Source organism: Poecilia reticulata, chromosome 3 (genome assembly GCF_904066995.2).
Source record: "Poecilia reticulata chromosome 3, P_reticulata-male-v2, whole genome shotgun sequence".
NCBI lineage: Eukaryota > Metazoa > Chordata > Actinopteri > Cyprinodontiformes > Poeciliidae > Poecilia > Poecilia reticulata.
Genome location: NC_088832.1, coordinates 11,948,308 through 11,963,676, shown reverse-complemented (window position 1 = coordinate 11,963,676; position 15,369 = coordinate 11,948,308). Strand labels below are relative to the sequence as shown.

The 15,369-nt window shown below is 43.0% G+C and overlaps 1 protein-coding gene across 3 annotated transcripts; it reads right to left on the bottom strand.

Moving 5' to 3' along the window:
- Positions 1-399: 399 nt before the first annotated feature.
- Positions 400-14,184, bottom strand: mapk6 (mitogen-activated protein kinase 6). Of its 3 annotated transcripts, none has more exons than XM_008404562.2 (8): positions 13,949-14,184; positions 9,187-10,068; positions 8,754-9,071; positions 3,892-4,036; positions 3,439-3,603; positions 3,127-3,322; positions 2,920-3,037; positions 400-2,827 (listed from the first exon to the last, which is right to left on the bottom strand). In XM_008404562.2, exons 2-8 carry the CDS (start codon positions 9,421-9,423, stop codon positions 1,742-1,744), a joined length of 2,265 nt encoding a protein of 754 aa, XP_008402784.1. In that variant the 5' UTR covers positions 9,424-10,068; positions 13,949-14,184; the 3' UTR covers positions 400-1,741. The 3 variants fall into 3 exon arrangements, with proteins under 3 accessions (XP_008402784.1, XP_017159580.1, XP_008402783.1); XM_017304091.2 differs by lacking the exon at positions 13,949-14,184 and adding an exon at positions 12,348-12,627; XM_008404561.3 differs by lacking the exon at positions 13,949-14,184 and adding an exon at positions 11,447-11,596.
- Positions 14,185-15,369: the final 1,185 nt, after the last annotated feature.

Genomic DNA, 15,369 nt, shown 5'->3' with positions numbered 1-15,369 from the left:
CCATTACAATTTATCATCCACTGTTCATCATTAATTAATAATCTGAAAAGTTTCAAACTTCAATTATAGTTCCTAACCTAACTTATTTCTGCAGAAATGACTAAAGTAGCCCTGTAGAGTCACATGCGACTCTTGGCAGAGACATGAATTTGCAACTTGGAGCAGTCCAGTACGGTGACCAAGCAGATCTCTTCAGGTATTTTCACATCTTTGTCCAGAATGAGAAAAGGTTTGAGTGGGAAAGTCAAACTAGACTGAGCAGATGACTGAAGCCAAATGCCAAACGCTCACTAGTCTAATAATTAAACTACGAAGCTAAACAAGAGAACAGACACGTTTCAACGTTTATCCTTTCTGGAACAAGAGCATGTCTGTAAATGAAACAAAGAGTCGGTGACATTTTATTTGCCAGTAATTTTTATTTTGAGATATTTTGTAGAACAGGGGAACCGATAATTACAAAAAAAAGTCCGCAAGTGTTCTACATGCTACACCTTAACCTATTTCATCATGCTTGCCTGGAAAAAGTACATAGAAATTTAACAAAAACACCCCAGCCCACCCCCAAAAAAAACAAACATACAATTAAAACTGACGTACTTTAAACCCACTGTTAGCTTTGCTTTTTAATGTACCTTTCCGTTGCCTCCATGGCCCTTTTTTTAACACTTAGAATTTCTTAAAATAAAAATAAGACTTTTATAGGTGCTTCTTCAAATGAGACAGGAGGTTTTCACAAAAAAAAGACAGAATGCACCTATACGTAAAAAAAACAAACAAAAAAAAAGACAATACCCAGTAGAACAAAAGAATGGAAAGCTTCAACTTCATTAAAAAAAAAACATGAATTTGCATCCTACGTTAAAAACAAAAAGGAACACCTGCACATCCTTATAGTGCCGAAATGAGAATGGAAGTCTGTTCAGCTCTTCAAACCTTCAAGAATCACATTTGACATAACAAAGTTTCATAAAATAAATATCGCACATCTGCTAGAAATAAATAACGATTACTGAAACACCTCACTATGTTAAATGCCGAAGTGAGACAGATTTCATCTTTGCGACCACTTCATTTCATGGTATGAGGATGGTCATGTGTGTAAAGCACTAGTGTGGCTTCGAGTGTCTCTCACTGCTGTTACCTTGAGGTAGATAACACGTTTACATTTTAACGCCTACGATAATGGTTGCTGCTGGCATCATGTGTCAGATTTACAGTATGAAAGGATTGTTACGGAAGCTTTCTTCGGGGAAACGTTAGAAAGTCGAATAAGAAGGAAAATAAAAAATAAAAAAGACAAAAAGAACCCACCCAACCCGCTTTCCTTTTCCCCAAATGTATACACCCAACCCAGGAAAGGCTGTTTGAAAGCACTTTAAAAGCCTACAGCAATGTTTGTTCACCGATCTTTCCTTCAAAATCTCCTTTCTTAAATCCTTTCCTCCTGTTTTTCCACCTCTCTCCTCCCTCCATCCCTTCCATCTACAGTACTTACATGTGCAACGACATGCCGGTTTAGCAATGAGGGTGTAGACAATAACCCATGAAGGCCAGGTGATCAAGGCTCAGAGTGATGATGAAACTCTTCAAATATAATAAATCAGCCCCCATCGACTCCTCAAAATAAAACTACAATAATAAAAAAAAAAAAAATGGTATGAAATGATTCAAGTACAATAACACCGTATTAAAATAAAAATAAAACTGCCTAGATTTTGCACTGTGAGGGAAGATGTATTTAATTAAGATGCTTGAAGATGCTGCTGTAGGTTTTGTGGGCTATCTGAGGGGAACATTTGACGGCACAAGGGGAGAGGGACGCCTGGATGGACTTTAGAGGCAAGTCGTCGGGGCCGTCAAACACGGGCAAAGCCAGAGAGTCCAGCTGCATATTGAGCACGATCTCCGCACTAGCGTCCAGGAAGCTGTCGTCTAGCTCCTTCACCACCGAGGGCTCCATCTCCAGGCCGGTCACGGCCTCGGCGACGCTGTCGTCTTTCCGGCTGAAAAAGCGGTCCAGGTAGCTGGTGTAGGAGCTCTCCTTCTGGAGCTGGTCCGCCTTGCGGAGGTCCCAGCACGCTTCGTCTATCAGACAGCCGCCATCGCCGAGGCTCTCCCCGGGTCCGAAGCTCTCCCAGGGCTCAGAGGGCCAGACGCAGTCCCCGGCAACCACTCCCAGACCCCCGCCGCCCAACTGAGCGAGGTTCACCAGGCACTTCTCCTCTTTCTCCTGACTAATAGTCTTTGACATGGAAGTAGAGCGGGGCGCCTCCAGCTGGGAGACGGAGAAGTTGAGCTCGTTGAGGAGCCCCACCTCGCTGAGCAGGGTCACCTCCGGACACGGCTCCGGCTGCAAGCTCAGCTTGATGGTGCTGGCGATGAAGGAGTCGAAGTCGAAGCCTTGGTTCTGCTGCCTCTCCGCCTGGTGTTTCTCCTGCTCGCTGTCCTTCTCGGCCGGACTCTGGGTCTTCTCGGCCTCCTTCAGGGCGATCTGTGCCTTCACCAGCCCGTTCTTCTCGCACTTGCTCTTGGCCTTGCGGTCGGCTTTCTCCTTGCTCTGCTGCTCCTTCCAGTTGGACAGGTCGATGATGAGCTTGGGTTCGTAGTAGTGGTTGACTTCACTGTCCCTCCAGATGAGGTTGTCCAGGTAGGAGGGGGACACGGCCTTGTAGTTGCAAGTGTGACTACACTGCACGTCACAGTACTTGTTCTCGTGGTGGTCTTCCTGCCAAGACCGCTCTGACGGGAGCAGGGGCGAGTAGTCGAAGGACGGCTCGTCCCGGAACTTCTCCCGATCGCCGTCGGCATATTTACGAGGATCGACCTGGAGAGAAATGGAGAATGTTCAGCTTTTGTTGCTCTTTAAATCTCATCTCACTTCTTCATCCTCTCATCCATCAAGTCTAAGTTACATACCTGGACCTCCTCTTCATCTGTAACGTCAGAGAGCCCCCTGGGGTCAACCTGAACTTCATCCGGGTCATGGGTGCTGTGCAACTGCCAATCAGCCTCTGAGAACTGGCTCTCATGATACCTAAAACAGCAAACACACACGGTTTAGTACAGAAATAAAAAGATGGCTATCATGGTTATCAGATCTTTTTAGCAAGTTTGCCAGCGCACCTTTCCCAGGTGTGGCTGTGGCTCTGGTCCATGAGCACGATGTCATCTACTTCGTCTTCAATGTGAAAGGGGTGCAGAGAGATCGGCTCATCCAGGGGGAAGGAGTAGTCGGCCATATAGGGGTGAGCCAGGGCCTCTTCGGCTGTAAGACGGTCCATGGGGTTAAAGGTGAGGATCTTCTCCAGAAAATCCATGGCTAGAGAGGAACGGGGAAAATTAAGACCGTCAATCAGGGAACTGGAGTAACGACCCACGAGCAACCTGACCCTGAACACAGAGTGCTGGGTGACTCTGCAAATGGTTGTGACTCACCCTGTGGGCTGACACCAGGCAGCAGGTTGATCAGCGGCGTGTGAGGCTTCGACATGTCGCTGCGGATGAAGACGGGGATGACGCTGTGAAGCTCTTGCCGGTCTTCCTCTCGCAGCACGGGGATGGACTCCAGGATCAGCTGCATCTGCTCCAGTTCGTGCGCTCCTGAAACGGACGGACAAACGTCGGTTTGTTCCCAGGATTACACAACATCCACCATCTGTATGACTGAGGGGTAAGTGTGGAAGGTCATGGGAACAACTTTTGTTTGCCTTGTGCCCAGCTTAAGGCGGTTCTTACACAAGCGCACGGTTTCATTCGGCCCCAGCTGGAATTAGAATGGGAACAAGCCGCCTATACCTTAATCCCCCACCGTCCCTAAATTTTTCTCCTCAGCCACTTTCCCTCTGGTGCTTCGGAAAGTTCAACAATTCAAACAGAGCCACTAATTACCTGCAAAAAGAGTTTTCCCAGTGAGCATCTCGGAAAAGATGCAGCCAGCAGCCCACATGTCAATGGCTTTGGTGTAGTTGTTCGGCGAGAGCAGCAGGCGAGGAGATCGGTACCACTTTGTGACGAGGCCTTCAGAGAGATGGCCCTGTGTAGACAAAAACGTCAAACCTTCAGAGGACAGCGCAGTAGGACCCAAGCTGATTCTACATGTATGGGAAGAAACCAGTACGTAGACATTAACAGCCACTTTAACAGCGAATATTAGAGATGTCTGATAAACGTTTCTGATGTTCTGCAAAAGTTGAAAAACAATTCCGATTGATGTGTTTCCATTTAATAAGAAACAATTAAAATCACACATGGTGAGGTATTCAAAATCATGGTGGCGTTGTGAGACATTTGGTGGAACCCGTTGTGCATTTTCCAAGGAGACAAACTGGTGTGATGTGCAAACAGTGTTTGCATTACAGATTTGAAGGAAAAAAAAAAAAAAAAAACCCCGGCTATTTTGACACGGCTGAAAAACCAACCTCATCCCAGCACAAAATGTGAGTTTTTTTCAAATTGACGTATTTCCATTAATAAAATTTGTTCTCGTAATTCCAATTTGTGTAATTCTAAGGTCAATGGAAATATTTGGTGGAACTTCTCAAACACAGCTGCTCGGTTCGGTACACAGACCCAATAGAGGGGATGGGGGGCGGATAAATGAAAAGAGGGGCAGACGAGGCACGTGTAAGGCCATGTCAGCAATCTGAGAGCAGGATAATCCCCCTGCTGCCACAGTGGTGACACCAACCTGCCCTCCACAGTCGGTTCGACAAATCACAACCCACTGAGCACAAAGGAAAGCGAACTGTCCATCTCCTCCTAGTGTGCATGTGTGTGTGTGTTGGGGGAATATAGTCTGGGGGAGGGGGGTTGTAGTAAAACGACACCCTTGCTTCCCCCACCTGCAGCTGTAGTTCATGGTATGACAAAATTGGTTGGCTCACCACTAAGCAAGGCTCCTCTTTCTTGCCTAATTTAGCTGCAGATAGTTGATGTCACATTATCCTCAAGTGTATCGACGCTCTGCAAGCCCTTGTTTGACGGATCTATAAATGGCACAAAGTGCAGACATATCTCCTACCTCCAGGTAACCGGCTAATCGGTTTGTTGAATAGCGGCTTGAGAAAGAGGCCGGACATAATTAGAACGCAGTATGGAGGACAGACGGGTTGCACCCAGTTATTGACTCCAAGTTGGAGCTGGCTAGTTGCTAGTAAAGCCAACTTAAGCAACATTAGCTGCATTTCCACTACAAAAATGTCGATAATCTGCTAATGTTGAAAAGAAAAAAAACAAAACGACCCCCCCCACACACACAATTTTATAATTGCTGCGTTTCTATTAAATAACAAACGCACTTAAAACAACACAAGAATAACTTTGTTCGTGTAATATTAAAAACCATTGTCATCCTTCTCTCGTCTTCTTCATCTTTTCTGTCAGTAATAACATCCGGTTGTTGATCACGTGACTTGTGTGATGCAGAAAAAAAGTGTTTCCATTGTAGTGTTGCAAATTACAGTAATTGATGCAGCTGAACAACCTCCTCAACCTAGTCCACACACTTCAACCAAAAAATGTGTTCCCCCCAAAAAATAAGCATGAATTCCAATAATTAAATGTAATTCCAGTATGTGCAATTATATGGTCGATGGAAATGCAGCGGCAGCTGACTCCAGAGGAAAAAAACCATATAACCAGTTTTCAGAAAAAGGGATGCAAATTAGGTTAGCATTCATGGTTGTGCAAAGATGATTCACTGTGGAAACAGAACTGAACGAAGAGGAGCAAATTAAAAGGTCGCCAATAACTGAAAGCATAAAGTGGGCCGGTAAACATTTGACTCTTTTAATGAAGTGGCCCATTTACCATAAACAGACCAAGTCAACGCATAAACAATTCAAATGCCTTTGGCAACAGTTGGTGAATAAGTCAACCACTTGATCAAGATCAAAGCAGGCTGACTTTTATGACTCATAACAGGCTCGCTCAGTGCGTCCAAGTGCGTTAGTCTAAACTTCCTGAATCTGGTCAAACAAGATGTAAAAAAAAAAAAAAAAAAAAAACACACAATACAAATACATCTTAATTTTCTGGACAATACTGGAAACTTATGACCAAAATCATTCAGCTCCTTTTAATTTAATTTAATTTAATTTAATTCAGCTCAGTTTTTTCTGACGTCGAATGAGTCTCAACCCCACGAAACACTTTCCGGTTCTACAATGTGACTTTTAGGGGGATAACCAGAGCAGACCTCACTACAGTGCCATGACACACTGCATAATAGACATATTCAATACACATAACAGGTTACAGTTAAACTGCTCTCTATTGCGACAAAGTGTTAAGAGCTTGTGAACAGAAAGCCGGCATGTGTTGACTTCTTGCTGCATATTTCTCTCTGCCAGACCAGCCTGTTGCTGGCACAAAATAAACTGGGTCAAATGAGTGCTTGAGTGTTGCTGTGCTTGTGGTTTGGAGTTTCAGGAAGCTCGTGCAGCAGAAAAGACCTCGGTGAACTCTACTCAAAGGATCACTGAAAACTGAAGTCATTCCTCCAGCATCTCAAATTACTGCCTCTTTCACCAAGCATCAAGCAAGCACATGATTCTAATAATCATGAGCTTACTCTGGTGGCGCTAACCCTGACTAAATGGAAAACCCCCAAAGACTAAAGAATGAACCCCGTGGGTTTCATTCCAAGAGATTTTTGATCGCAGTTTAAACAAATGAGTGTTCACAAGAAGGGACATCTCTGAACGGGTTAAGTAAAAGAAGAACATGCAAGAACTGACTATACAGAACTTATTACAAATAACATGCAGAAGCTTAGAACGTTAAACAGTAGCGAAAAAAGCTTAAGCAGAAGTAGTGGAGGACTTTCTGAAGTCTAGCTCTTTTTGAAGGGCAGGCCACAACAGGAAATTTTAAATAAAGCCCTGAGCAACTCCCCTCTTTATCCCCCCCAGCCCCCCTACTCCCAAAACAAGACAAAGAGCTGGCTGGGGAAAGGAGGAGGGCATGGTTTGGAAAAACTGGATGAGTGCACGTGAATTTTTGTCATTCTTGAGCCTTGGCCAGTAAGGGACAATTTTTAAGCTCACACTGGAAGAAAAACAGCCATCCTTTTCAGAACACTTCAACCCAGCACAAAAACACACCAGAAAGTCATGAGGGATTAAAAATGGGGTGAAAAATGTGAGAAAAAAAAAGAAGAATGAAGCATGGTCGCCTGATCACACGACTCAAAGCAAACCAGGAACTGAGGTTCACTAGAAAAAAGAGCGCTTCTGTTTTTAGCGATGCTATTTAAATACGCTCCCAGTCACTGTCTCGCTATGACGTGGATGGTGCTTATGAAAGCATATTTGCTCCAAGGAATTCTAAAACAACATTCCAGGCTTTCACCATCACTGTGGATGGGAGTCTTCAAAACAAGGTAGGCATCAAACAATTATCAATTTACAGGAACTGCAATGAATCACCTTTAACTCCCCTGCCATAATAGCAATACTGATATGACTAAATATGTACAAATACCAGAGGAGGTTCAACCCGTCTACATACAAATAAAAACTGTAGAGGCTACAATGAAACAAAAGACCAACCCCCCCCCACCCCTCCACCAGGCGGCTGTAGAATACCAACTTGCATGCATGTTTCTCATTAGAAATCTGCCTGAACAGAGAGAAAACACCCATAATGCAAACCTCACACTCCACTCTACAGTCTGAATCGTGTGAAAACCTCACTTCTTCCCATCAACAATGAGCTTCCACCTTCCCTTTCCTACTGCTCAGTGATAGAGTCTCAAAGGATATGACTCATAAGCACACACACATGTCAGAAGTGAAAATGTGAACCGACTAGACGACTGCAGTATAGGTGTTTGCTTGAAAACGTGGTGAACCAGTGTGTGTCAGACGTCTTGTATGAGGTGGCAGAGTCCTGGCTGAGGATGAAGCCATACCACTCGAACAGATCACACCACGTGAGCTCACTCTAGACCTACCAATGACTAATCTGAGACACGTGTAAGCATCTGACTCCATCTACGCTTAACGGAGGTCCAGACCCAACCAGAGAGAGAGAGAGAGAGAGAGAGAGAGAGAGAGAGAGGGGAGAGAGAAAAAAGGGGCCGGCTAACCTAGATTTCCTCACCTCACACCACCATATGGCCATGAACAGGCATTTCCTCATCCTTTTGATAAAGTGTCAACAACACAGCAAAGCTAAGAAGACCATCACCTGGTTGCAATCAACGGAACCTCGATCTTTACATTCAAAGGAAAAAGCAACAAATGCAGATTGTATACAGAGCTATAAAACATGCATTTGACATGTGGTACATAAACATGTAGCGTTTAATGCCAAGTTCTTTTATACCAACATTATGAAGCTCAATTCCTGGATTCTTCCAATTAGCTGCATAAAAACAAAAGCAAAAAACCTTTGGCAAAAACATGGGTCACCCATGATCCAGTCTAAACCAATTTCACATCTAATTTTAGAGGTTTTGCTTTGCATGCAACCGGCCAAGGAAAATTCTCAGCGCTTGGCGTTTCCAGCCCCACTTGTGCTGAGAAAGGAAGCTGAGGCGTCACCTTAGGGAACCACATCCTGTCTTATTTACTTCCTGCTATAAAACTGCGTCACCCAGGGGAGCACCACGCTACCGGCCAATAAATATGTTGAGTTAGGGCAACAACACCCTCATCTCATGGCAGAGAAAGTGCGGAACCAACCAGGGTAACAGATAACAGTGTTTTATATGTTTTTTTTCTAAGACAGAAATAAGTGTTCCTTACTTTGTGGGAGTAGTGAGGATCCATAATGCGAGCCAGCCCAAAGTCTCCAATCTTGAGTACCAGATCCTCTGTGTTGACAAACAGGTTAGCAGGCTTGAGGTCGCGGTGAAGCACATTGGCTGAGTGGATGTACTTGAGGCCCCTTAAGAGCTGGTACATGAAGAGCCGTGCATGGCCCTCAGACATGGGGCCCCTCTCCAGCAGCTGACAGAGGTCAGTCTCCATGTACTCTTGCACAATGTAGACCGAGTTCACCTCTGTGAGCGACGCCACATCCTCCGTTAGTCTGCGGCCGCAAGGGCCTAGGGTCTCAAAAACCTGTTGGCACAGACCAAAATGTCAGCGTTAGTGTGGCCACGTGTCGTCTTGTAAAAAACACCCTTCCCGTCGTTCAGACGCTTCATCAGATATTCTGTTTGACGTTGAACCATACCTTGACAATGTTGTCGTGATCAAGTCTTCGGATAATCTTGATTTCCCGCAGGGCGTGCTTCACACTTTGAGGATCGGTCAAGATAATTTTCTTTACTGCCACGCGCTTGTCACAGTCGGTATCGACCGCCGAGAACACCAGGCCGTTCCCGCCGTAGCCCAGAGGTTTCAAGTCCATGTAGCGAGAGCCCAGGTCGAACCCATGGATATTCATGAGCGACTCGAACTTCTCCGCCATGACGACTGGTTTTAGGGTTTTACGCCAAACTTCTGCCTATTTCCTGGCTTGATCCTAGCCCAACTTTAACACCACCAGAGGAATTATCAAATAATTCACCCTTTGCTTCAGAGGCTGAACTAACTAACCCCCGTACAGACGACTACCAAGTCCCCCCTGGCTAGCCGTCACTCTCAGATATGGAACTCTAGTATATCATATTTTCTTTCCATGTTTAATGTTGGGAGAAATTTTAAAACAAAAAATCCTCCTCAACCCTTTGGGTACAATGATATCTTTAGCTGATGAGGTCTGCGATTTATAGACTACAATGGAATGGACTTTGAGGCCAATTGGAAAAGGAAAATAAAAATAAAAATAAAAAATAGCACTGGGGTTATATTAAACTATAAAAGCATGTAGTTGCATCCTCACAGTGCAGATACATTCAGTGTATGACTGGTCCTGAGCAGCTTCATAAGAAATGCACAATTTTTCTTCCTGTTTTAGGTTTTTTTTTTTTTCCTGGTCAAGTCTCCTGATATATAAAAATGAAATGCGTCTGGCCTTATTAAATCTTCAAAATAAATTTTTACTCAGTGATCAGGTGGCTCAAGCTCACCACAGTCACAATCAAAACTATCCTCCATTTTACTTGGATATAACCTGGAAGACAAGACAAATGGGGGCAGGGGTATAAAGAAAAACACAGTTGAGAACTTTACCAAATCAAAAAAATTTCAGAGAAATGCATTCATTTGACTTCAAGTGTAGGTCTAGTTAGAGTTTTTACATGGACAAAATGGGACCATAAAATCAGAATATTAAGGGAAATTGATTACAGCACTAGAAAAACTTGGACTGCATCGTAACAGTGAAAAAAGTTTTATCCTATATTTTTATTAATACTCAAGATAAATATTCCAATCTCTACTAATGATTGAGTAGAAGGAATTCCTCCTTAAGCTCCTCCATCATTGGAGTTTTCATTTTATATATATGGATTTTATATGAAAATCCATATAAATGTGATTTCTGAATTGTATGATTCATTTGGTATTCACATTCAATTTTAACATTTTTCCATAACAAAGCTAGTGTAACATACAAGCCTCTCAACACTACATCTACTAAGTAACATGTAAACTATTCTTGTTTTAACTTTCGTTTTTATTAAGACAGTTTTAAATACATTTCATAGGTGCGGTTTTAAATTTTCCGTTCTAATTCATTAGCTTTTCTGCCCTCTAATACTTTAGTTATTCATGCTGTGCCTTTTTCATTCATGTCTTTTATACCAGCTTGCAGTGGTAGTTTGCCTGAAGCTTTTGTAAAGTATTTGTTCTCCCTTATTAATAAGCCATTTATGAATCTGGAGTATTTTGGCTGTTTAGGAACCAACAGAACCGGTTCCTTTAGGTGAGGAGAGTCCCACGACTCGGAAAAGAGCCGTAATTTCCTTCTCTACTGTCGTAAGAGGCTCTTGCCCCTCCCCTACCCGGCAAAAGGCGCTTGCCAGTAGGGTTTCTGGGTATCGATCCATGTCAGGAAATAAAAAAACACAAGGCTTAATAAATACGGATAAAATAACACTATGTAAAATCATTATGCGTTTTAAGACACATACGAGTTTATATGCTGAGTTATTAACGGCTTTATTAGCCTTTAGCGGTTCAGGTACCGGGTGGCGGAAAAAAGACAAGAACGCTACCATAACGACAAGCCGCTCCGGCTCGGTGTAATTTTATCACAATACCGCATCTATAAGCAACATTTACGCGGCCGAAACATTAGATATAAGACATTTTATTTCGACACTGTTTTTATAAGTAATTAAAAACAGCGTTAAAACGCAGCCCTGCAACAACACGAACAAAGGAACCGTTGTTGGCTGAGGCTTTTGACTACGTGGTCCAGCTCTCACAGTGCTAAGCAACACAAAGCCGAGCTCCGTAAAACGGCTCAAAACGATACAAACCCAGCACTGAAACCACACAAGGTGGACGTAATAACGATGAGGATCAACATAGGAAACGTTACTTACAGTCTTTATTCGTTGCATTAGCTGGGTTATTGTTAAAACCAAACCCGGACTAGGTTTGCGTGCGCTTCGCTCCCCGAGCTCTGCGGATCTGCTGCAAACGCCATTTAGGCTGGCTATGAAGGGAAGGCGTGACGTAACAAGGCTACTTCACGGATTGTCGGAAATACTCCAATTATGGTGAAAGCGCGTTATGGATGATTTATTGAATCAGGGCCAAATCAAATATTTGTATTATTTCCAAAAGTAACTTACTTGTTTACTTTAAAAAATAATAACAAACATAATCAATTAGTTTAGAGGGTTTAAATTGGATATTTTTAAATGCACTTTTATTTGACAAATTGTGAATCTCACAAAATTAAATATGCTTTCTTTAGCTGTAGTAGGTAAATATTCATAAAAATATTTTTTATTAACCATATCATTTATTTTCCCAAAAGCATTCATTACTACGTCTTTGTCAAATGTTAATATTTAACTGTATTTAATTGACTACAACCTATTATCGTGTGGGGTTAAAAGTTTTTTTTGTTTGTTTTGTTTTGTTTTTCGGGGTTTTTTTTTCTTTCTCTTCTTTTTTTTAAGCAATTAACTTATTTAACAACAGTGCACTTGCATCAGGATCTTGGCTCTTGGAACTTCGAACAGTACGTGAAAGCAGCAGAAGTCATTCAAAACTCGAGAAACCTACACGGTTTAAATCCAGTTAAGTGACCACGAATTTGATGCTATAGGCCTATATCTTCATCAACACGTTCCGTTACAGATACAGAGGAAAAAAGAAATGTGTGGATCAAGCTGCATAGTAAGAATGTTTTTTTAAAACGAGAATTCCCCACTGTACCTGTATTTTCGGAATAGTCTAAAGCACTTTAAAAAAAAGTATAAAATACATACTGACCTATAGTATCCAGTGCTGTTATCGTGACTGGTCTTTGACTTTGTCATCCACGCGATCACAGTTGTTTTTGTTTGTTTGTTTTTCGCTGTTTTTATTCGGTGCAATTAAGCCCTTGTTTTCAGCATAGCTTAATCCCATTCATCTGTCTGTTTGTTTTTGCATGTAGTATAATTTAATGTTGTTTTCTCAGCAGCATTAAGCCACATTTGCTCTGCAGTGAGAAAATCCTGCGGCCATGTCATTCAATGCAGTTTGCGGATTTGGAAAGCCCATCTGGCACTGAGATGAGCTTTCCCCAACCTTCCTGGATCTCACATCATATCCGCCACGAGGAAGGGGAAAAAAAAAAGCCTAGAAAAACAAGATATGAATCCTCGAGTTACTTTTCGGTGTATTTACAATCCGCACAGGAGATCCTGATCGTCAGTCATCCAGACTGTGGATACTGTGAATGGATGAGCATGCAGGTGGGCGTGTGCAGGCAAGCATGGCAGCATCACAGCCGCAGCAGCGTACATCAGCATCCGCAGCCAGACCATGTGAGAATCCATGTGTCCCTGAATGCAGATGCTCCTCACCGGCCGGGATGGGCTCTCCGATGGAGTAAGCTGCATGCGGACTGAAGCGTGGTGCGGACCGGAGAGCGCAGAAATTTTTAACAAAAAGCGAGAAAGACTTTGTGCTTCCTCTGGTGGCGTTTTGAGTCGACTTTCATAGTGCTTTTTCCCAAGCACAGTTTCCAGATTCATAAGGCTGATATAACAAGTGTCAACATCTCATGATGCATTTGTTGGCTGTTTAAGACCGGGGGATACAAGAAACGCAGGACTGTCTTTTTAAGATTATATAATTTACCTCATTTCATTTTAAAGAAAGAAAGAAATGTTTGCAGCTATTTTTTATTCAACGCAGCATAGTTTATCCTAAATAGACTCAGAAGTAAACAACATTTTATCTTCTAAGGTGTTTTTTTTTATATCTTTATCTTTAGGATCCAGAAAAATTCCATAAGCAGAAACTAACTTGAAATTAGTGAACTGACTCCATTGTGTCTGACCTCTACTGGACTTTGATTGTTTCTGATAAAAGTTTTATTGATGACTAAGACTCAGATCAGGGGCATTTCTTGCTCTTGTTGCTGCTCTTTGCCCTACTTATGAACCACAAACTCCACCTTACACAAGTCAACCGTCTCTTCTTTGGATCGTTTTGTGACTTTCTCCTAAACGCTAACAATGTGTCCCTGTGCCGACATCATTTCAATCCCTTCTGTTGGCCTCTCCTGTTACATCATGAGACAAACGGTTGACATCAAGTCCTACCGGCATCTGACTAAGAGCTCTCTATTTTTACCACTCACAGTTAGTGTGTTATAATCTGTGAACCCAAAACAAACGCAGTTGCAGTCATGCTGCTTTGTTCGTAGAGCCATCTGGTTATCAAGATGCCTCTTTAATGCAAATGTGCATGAAGTTTTACCTCTCACAAAGTGTCTGAGTACAGTAAGTTTTTCTGATTCCTCTTTTGCCTTTAACTGTTCCATTTGAGTTTTTGACTAAATGTACAGAAAAATAACTCAACATCCCAAAGTGTTCACTTACCAAGGCTGAAATTATCCTGGAATAACCGGAGCAACATGGTGAAAAAATAAATAAAAATGCTATAAATCCAACAATGAGAGGGATTAGTCATACATCAAAAATAAAAACAAAACACGTGCATCCAAAACAGCAGGAGGAAAAAGTTCAGAGCACTCCAGATTTCTACATCTGTGTGGATATGTACATGTATTCTCAGTCCCTTGATGGTGCCTTCTCCCACTCCATGTGGCTTTAGTTGTGAGGTGGAGCTCCATGGAAAGTTAATATAGGCCAGGCCAGAAAGGGGAGGAGACTGCTCTGTGTTTGGTTTGGTCTGTCAGCGTGTCGGATCCATAAAAGCCCATCAACACCGCCTTTTCCTACTCTGAGAGTAAACTGGAATATTTTATGTTTTGTGAAGGAAATAAAAAAAATCAGTGTTTCTTCTGAGTAATGCTTTCTGAAAAGAAAAAGATCATATTTTGTAGCCTGCAACGATCAAATTCTGCTGATTAATGTTCATTCATCCTTTCTAATCATCCATCCATTTTCTTTACACCCTTGTCCCTTAGTGCGGTCGGGCGGGGTCCTGGTGCCCATCTCCAGCTAACGTTCCGGGCGAGAGGCGGGGTTCACCCTGGACAGGTCACCAGTCTGTCGCAGGGCCACACAGAGACAGACAAGACACACAACCATGCACACACACACTCACACCTAGGGGCAATTTGGAGAGGCCAATTAACCTGACAGTCATGTTTTTGGACCGTGGGAGGAAACCGGAGTACCTGGAGAAAACCCACACATGCACAGGGAGAACATACAAACTTCATGCAGAAAGACCAGGGCCGGGAATCAAACCCAGAATCTTCTTGCTGCAAGGCAACAGCTCTACCAACTGCGCCACTGTGCAGCCACCTTTCTAATCAATCAATTCAAATCTAATAATGATGTTTTTTTTCTTGCTCTGGATAAGGTGTCTACATTGCACGACATAGCAGGAGAAGCTGAAATTATTTCACTACTTGACAGCATTTTTCTTCTTCTCACAGAACAGTGTGAAGAAGACAACACAAAAACTTTGAAGTGTTTGTCCATTGGTAGGGAAGTCCTGCTGCTTCACAGCTCTCTTTTATCCTCGATAAGGCTAACAGTATCAGCAGGAGGTTCATGAAGCTGTGAATTCACAAATGCCAGGCTTCAGTATCTGCCCGCTTTTCTAGCTGCTTCCTAATAAAACCGGAGTCTGCAGCCTCGCACTCATTATTGGGTCCACTGGCAGCGCTCCTCAGTCTTGATCAGCTGGTGATACGGCCGCTTCCTGGCATCGCTGCCTGTCGGCGTGTTTGATCTGTGAGAACGTGTGTTTACTTGCCCGTTTGTTTGATATTCAAACCGGACGGCTGCTGGGTCTAAGCGTGTTGTGTTTTATCAAAAATATTTGT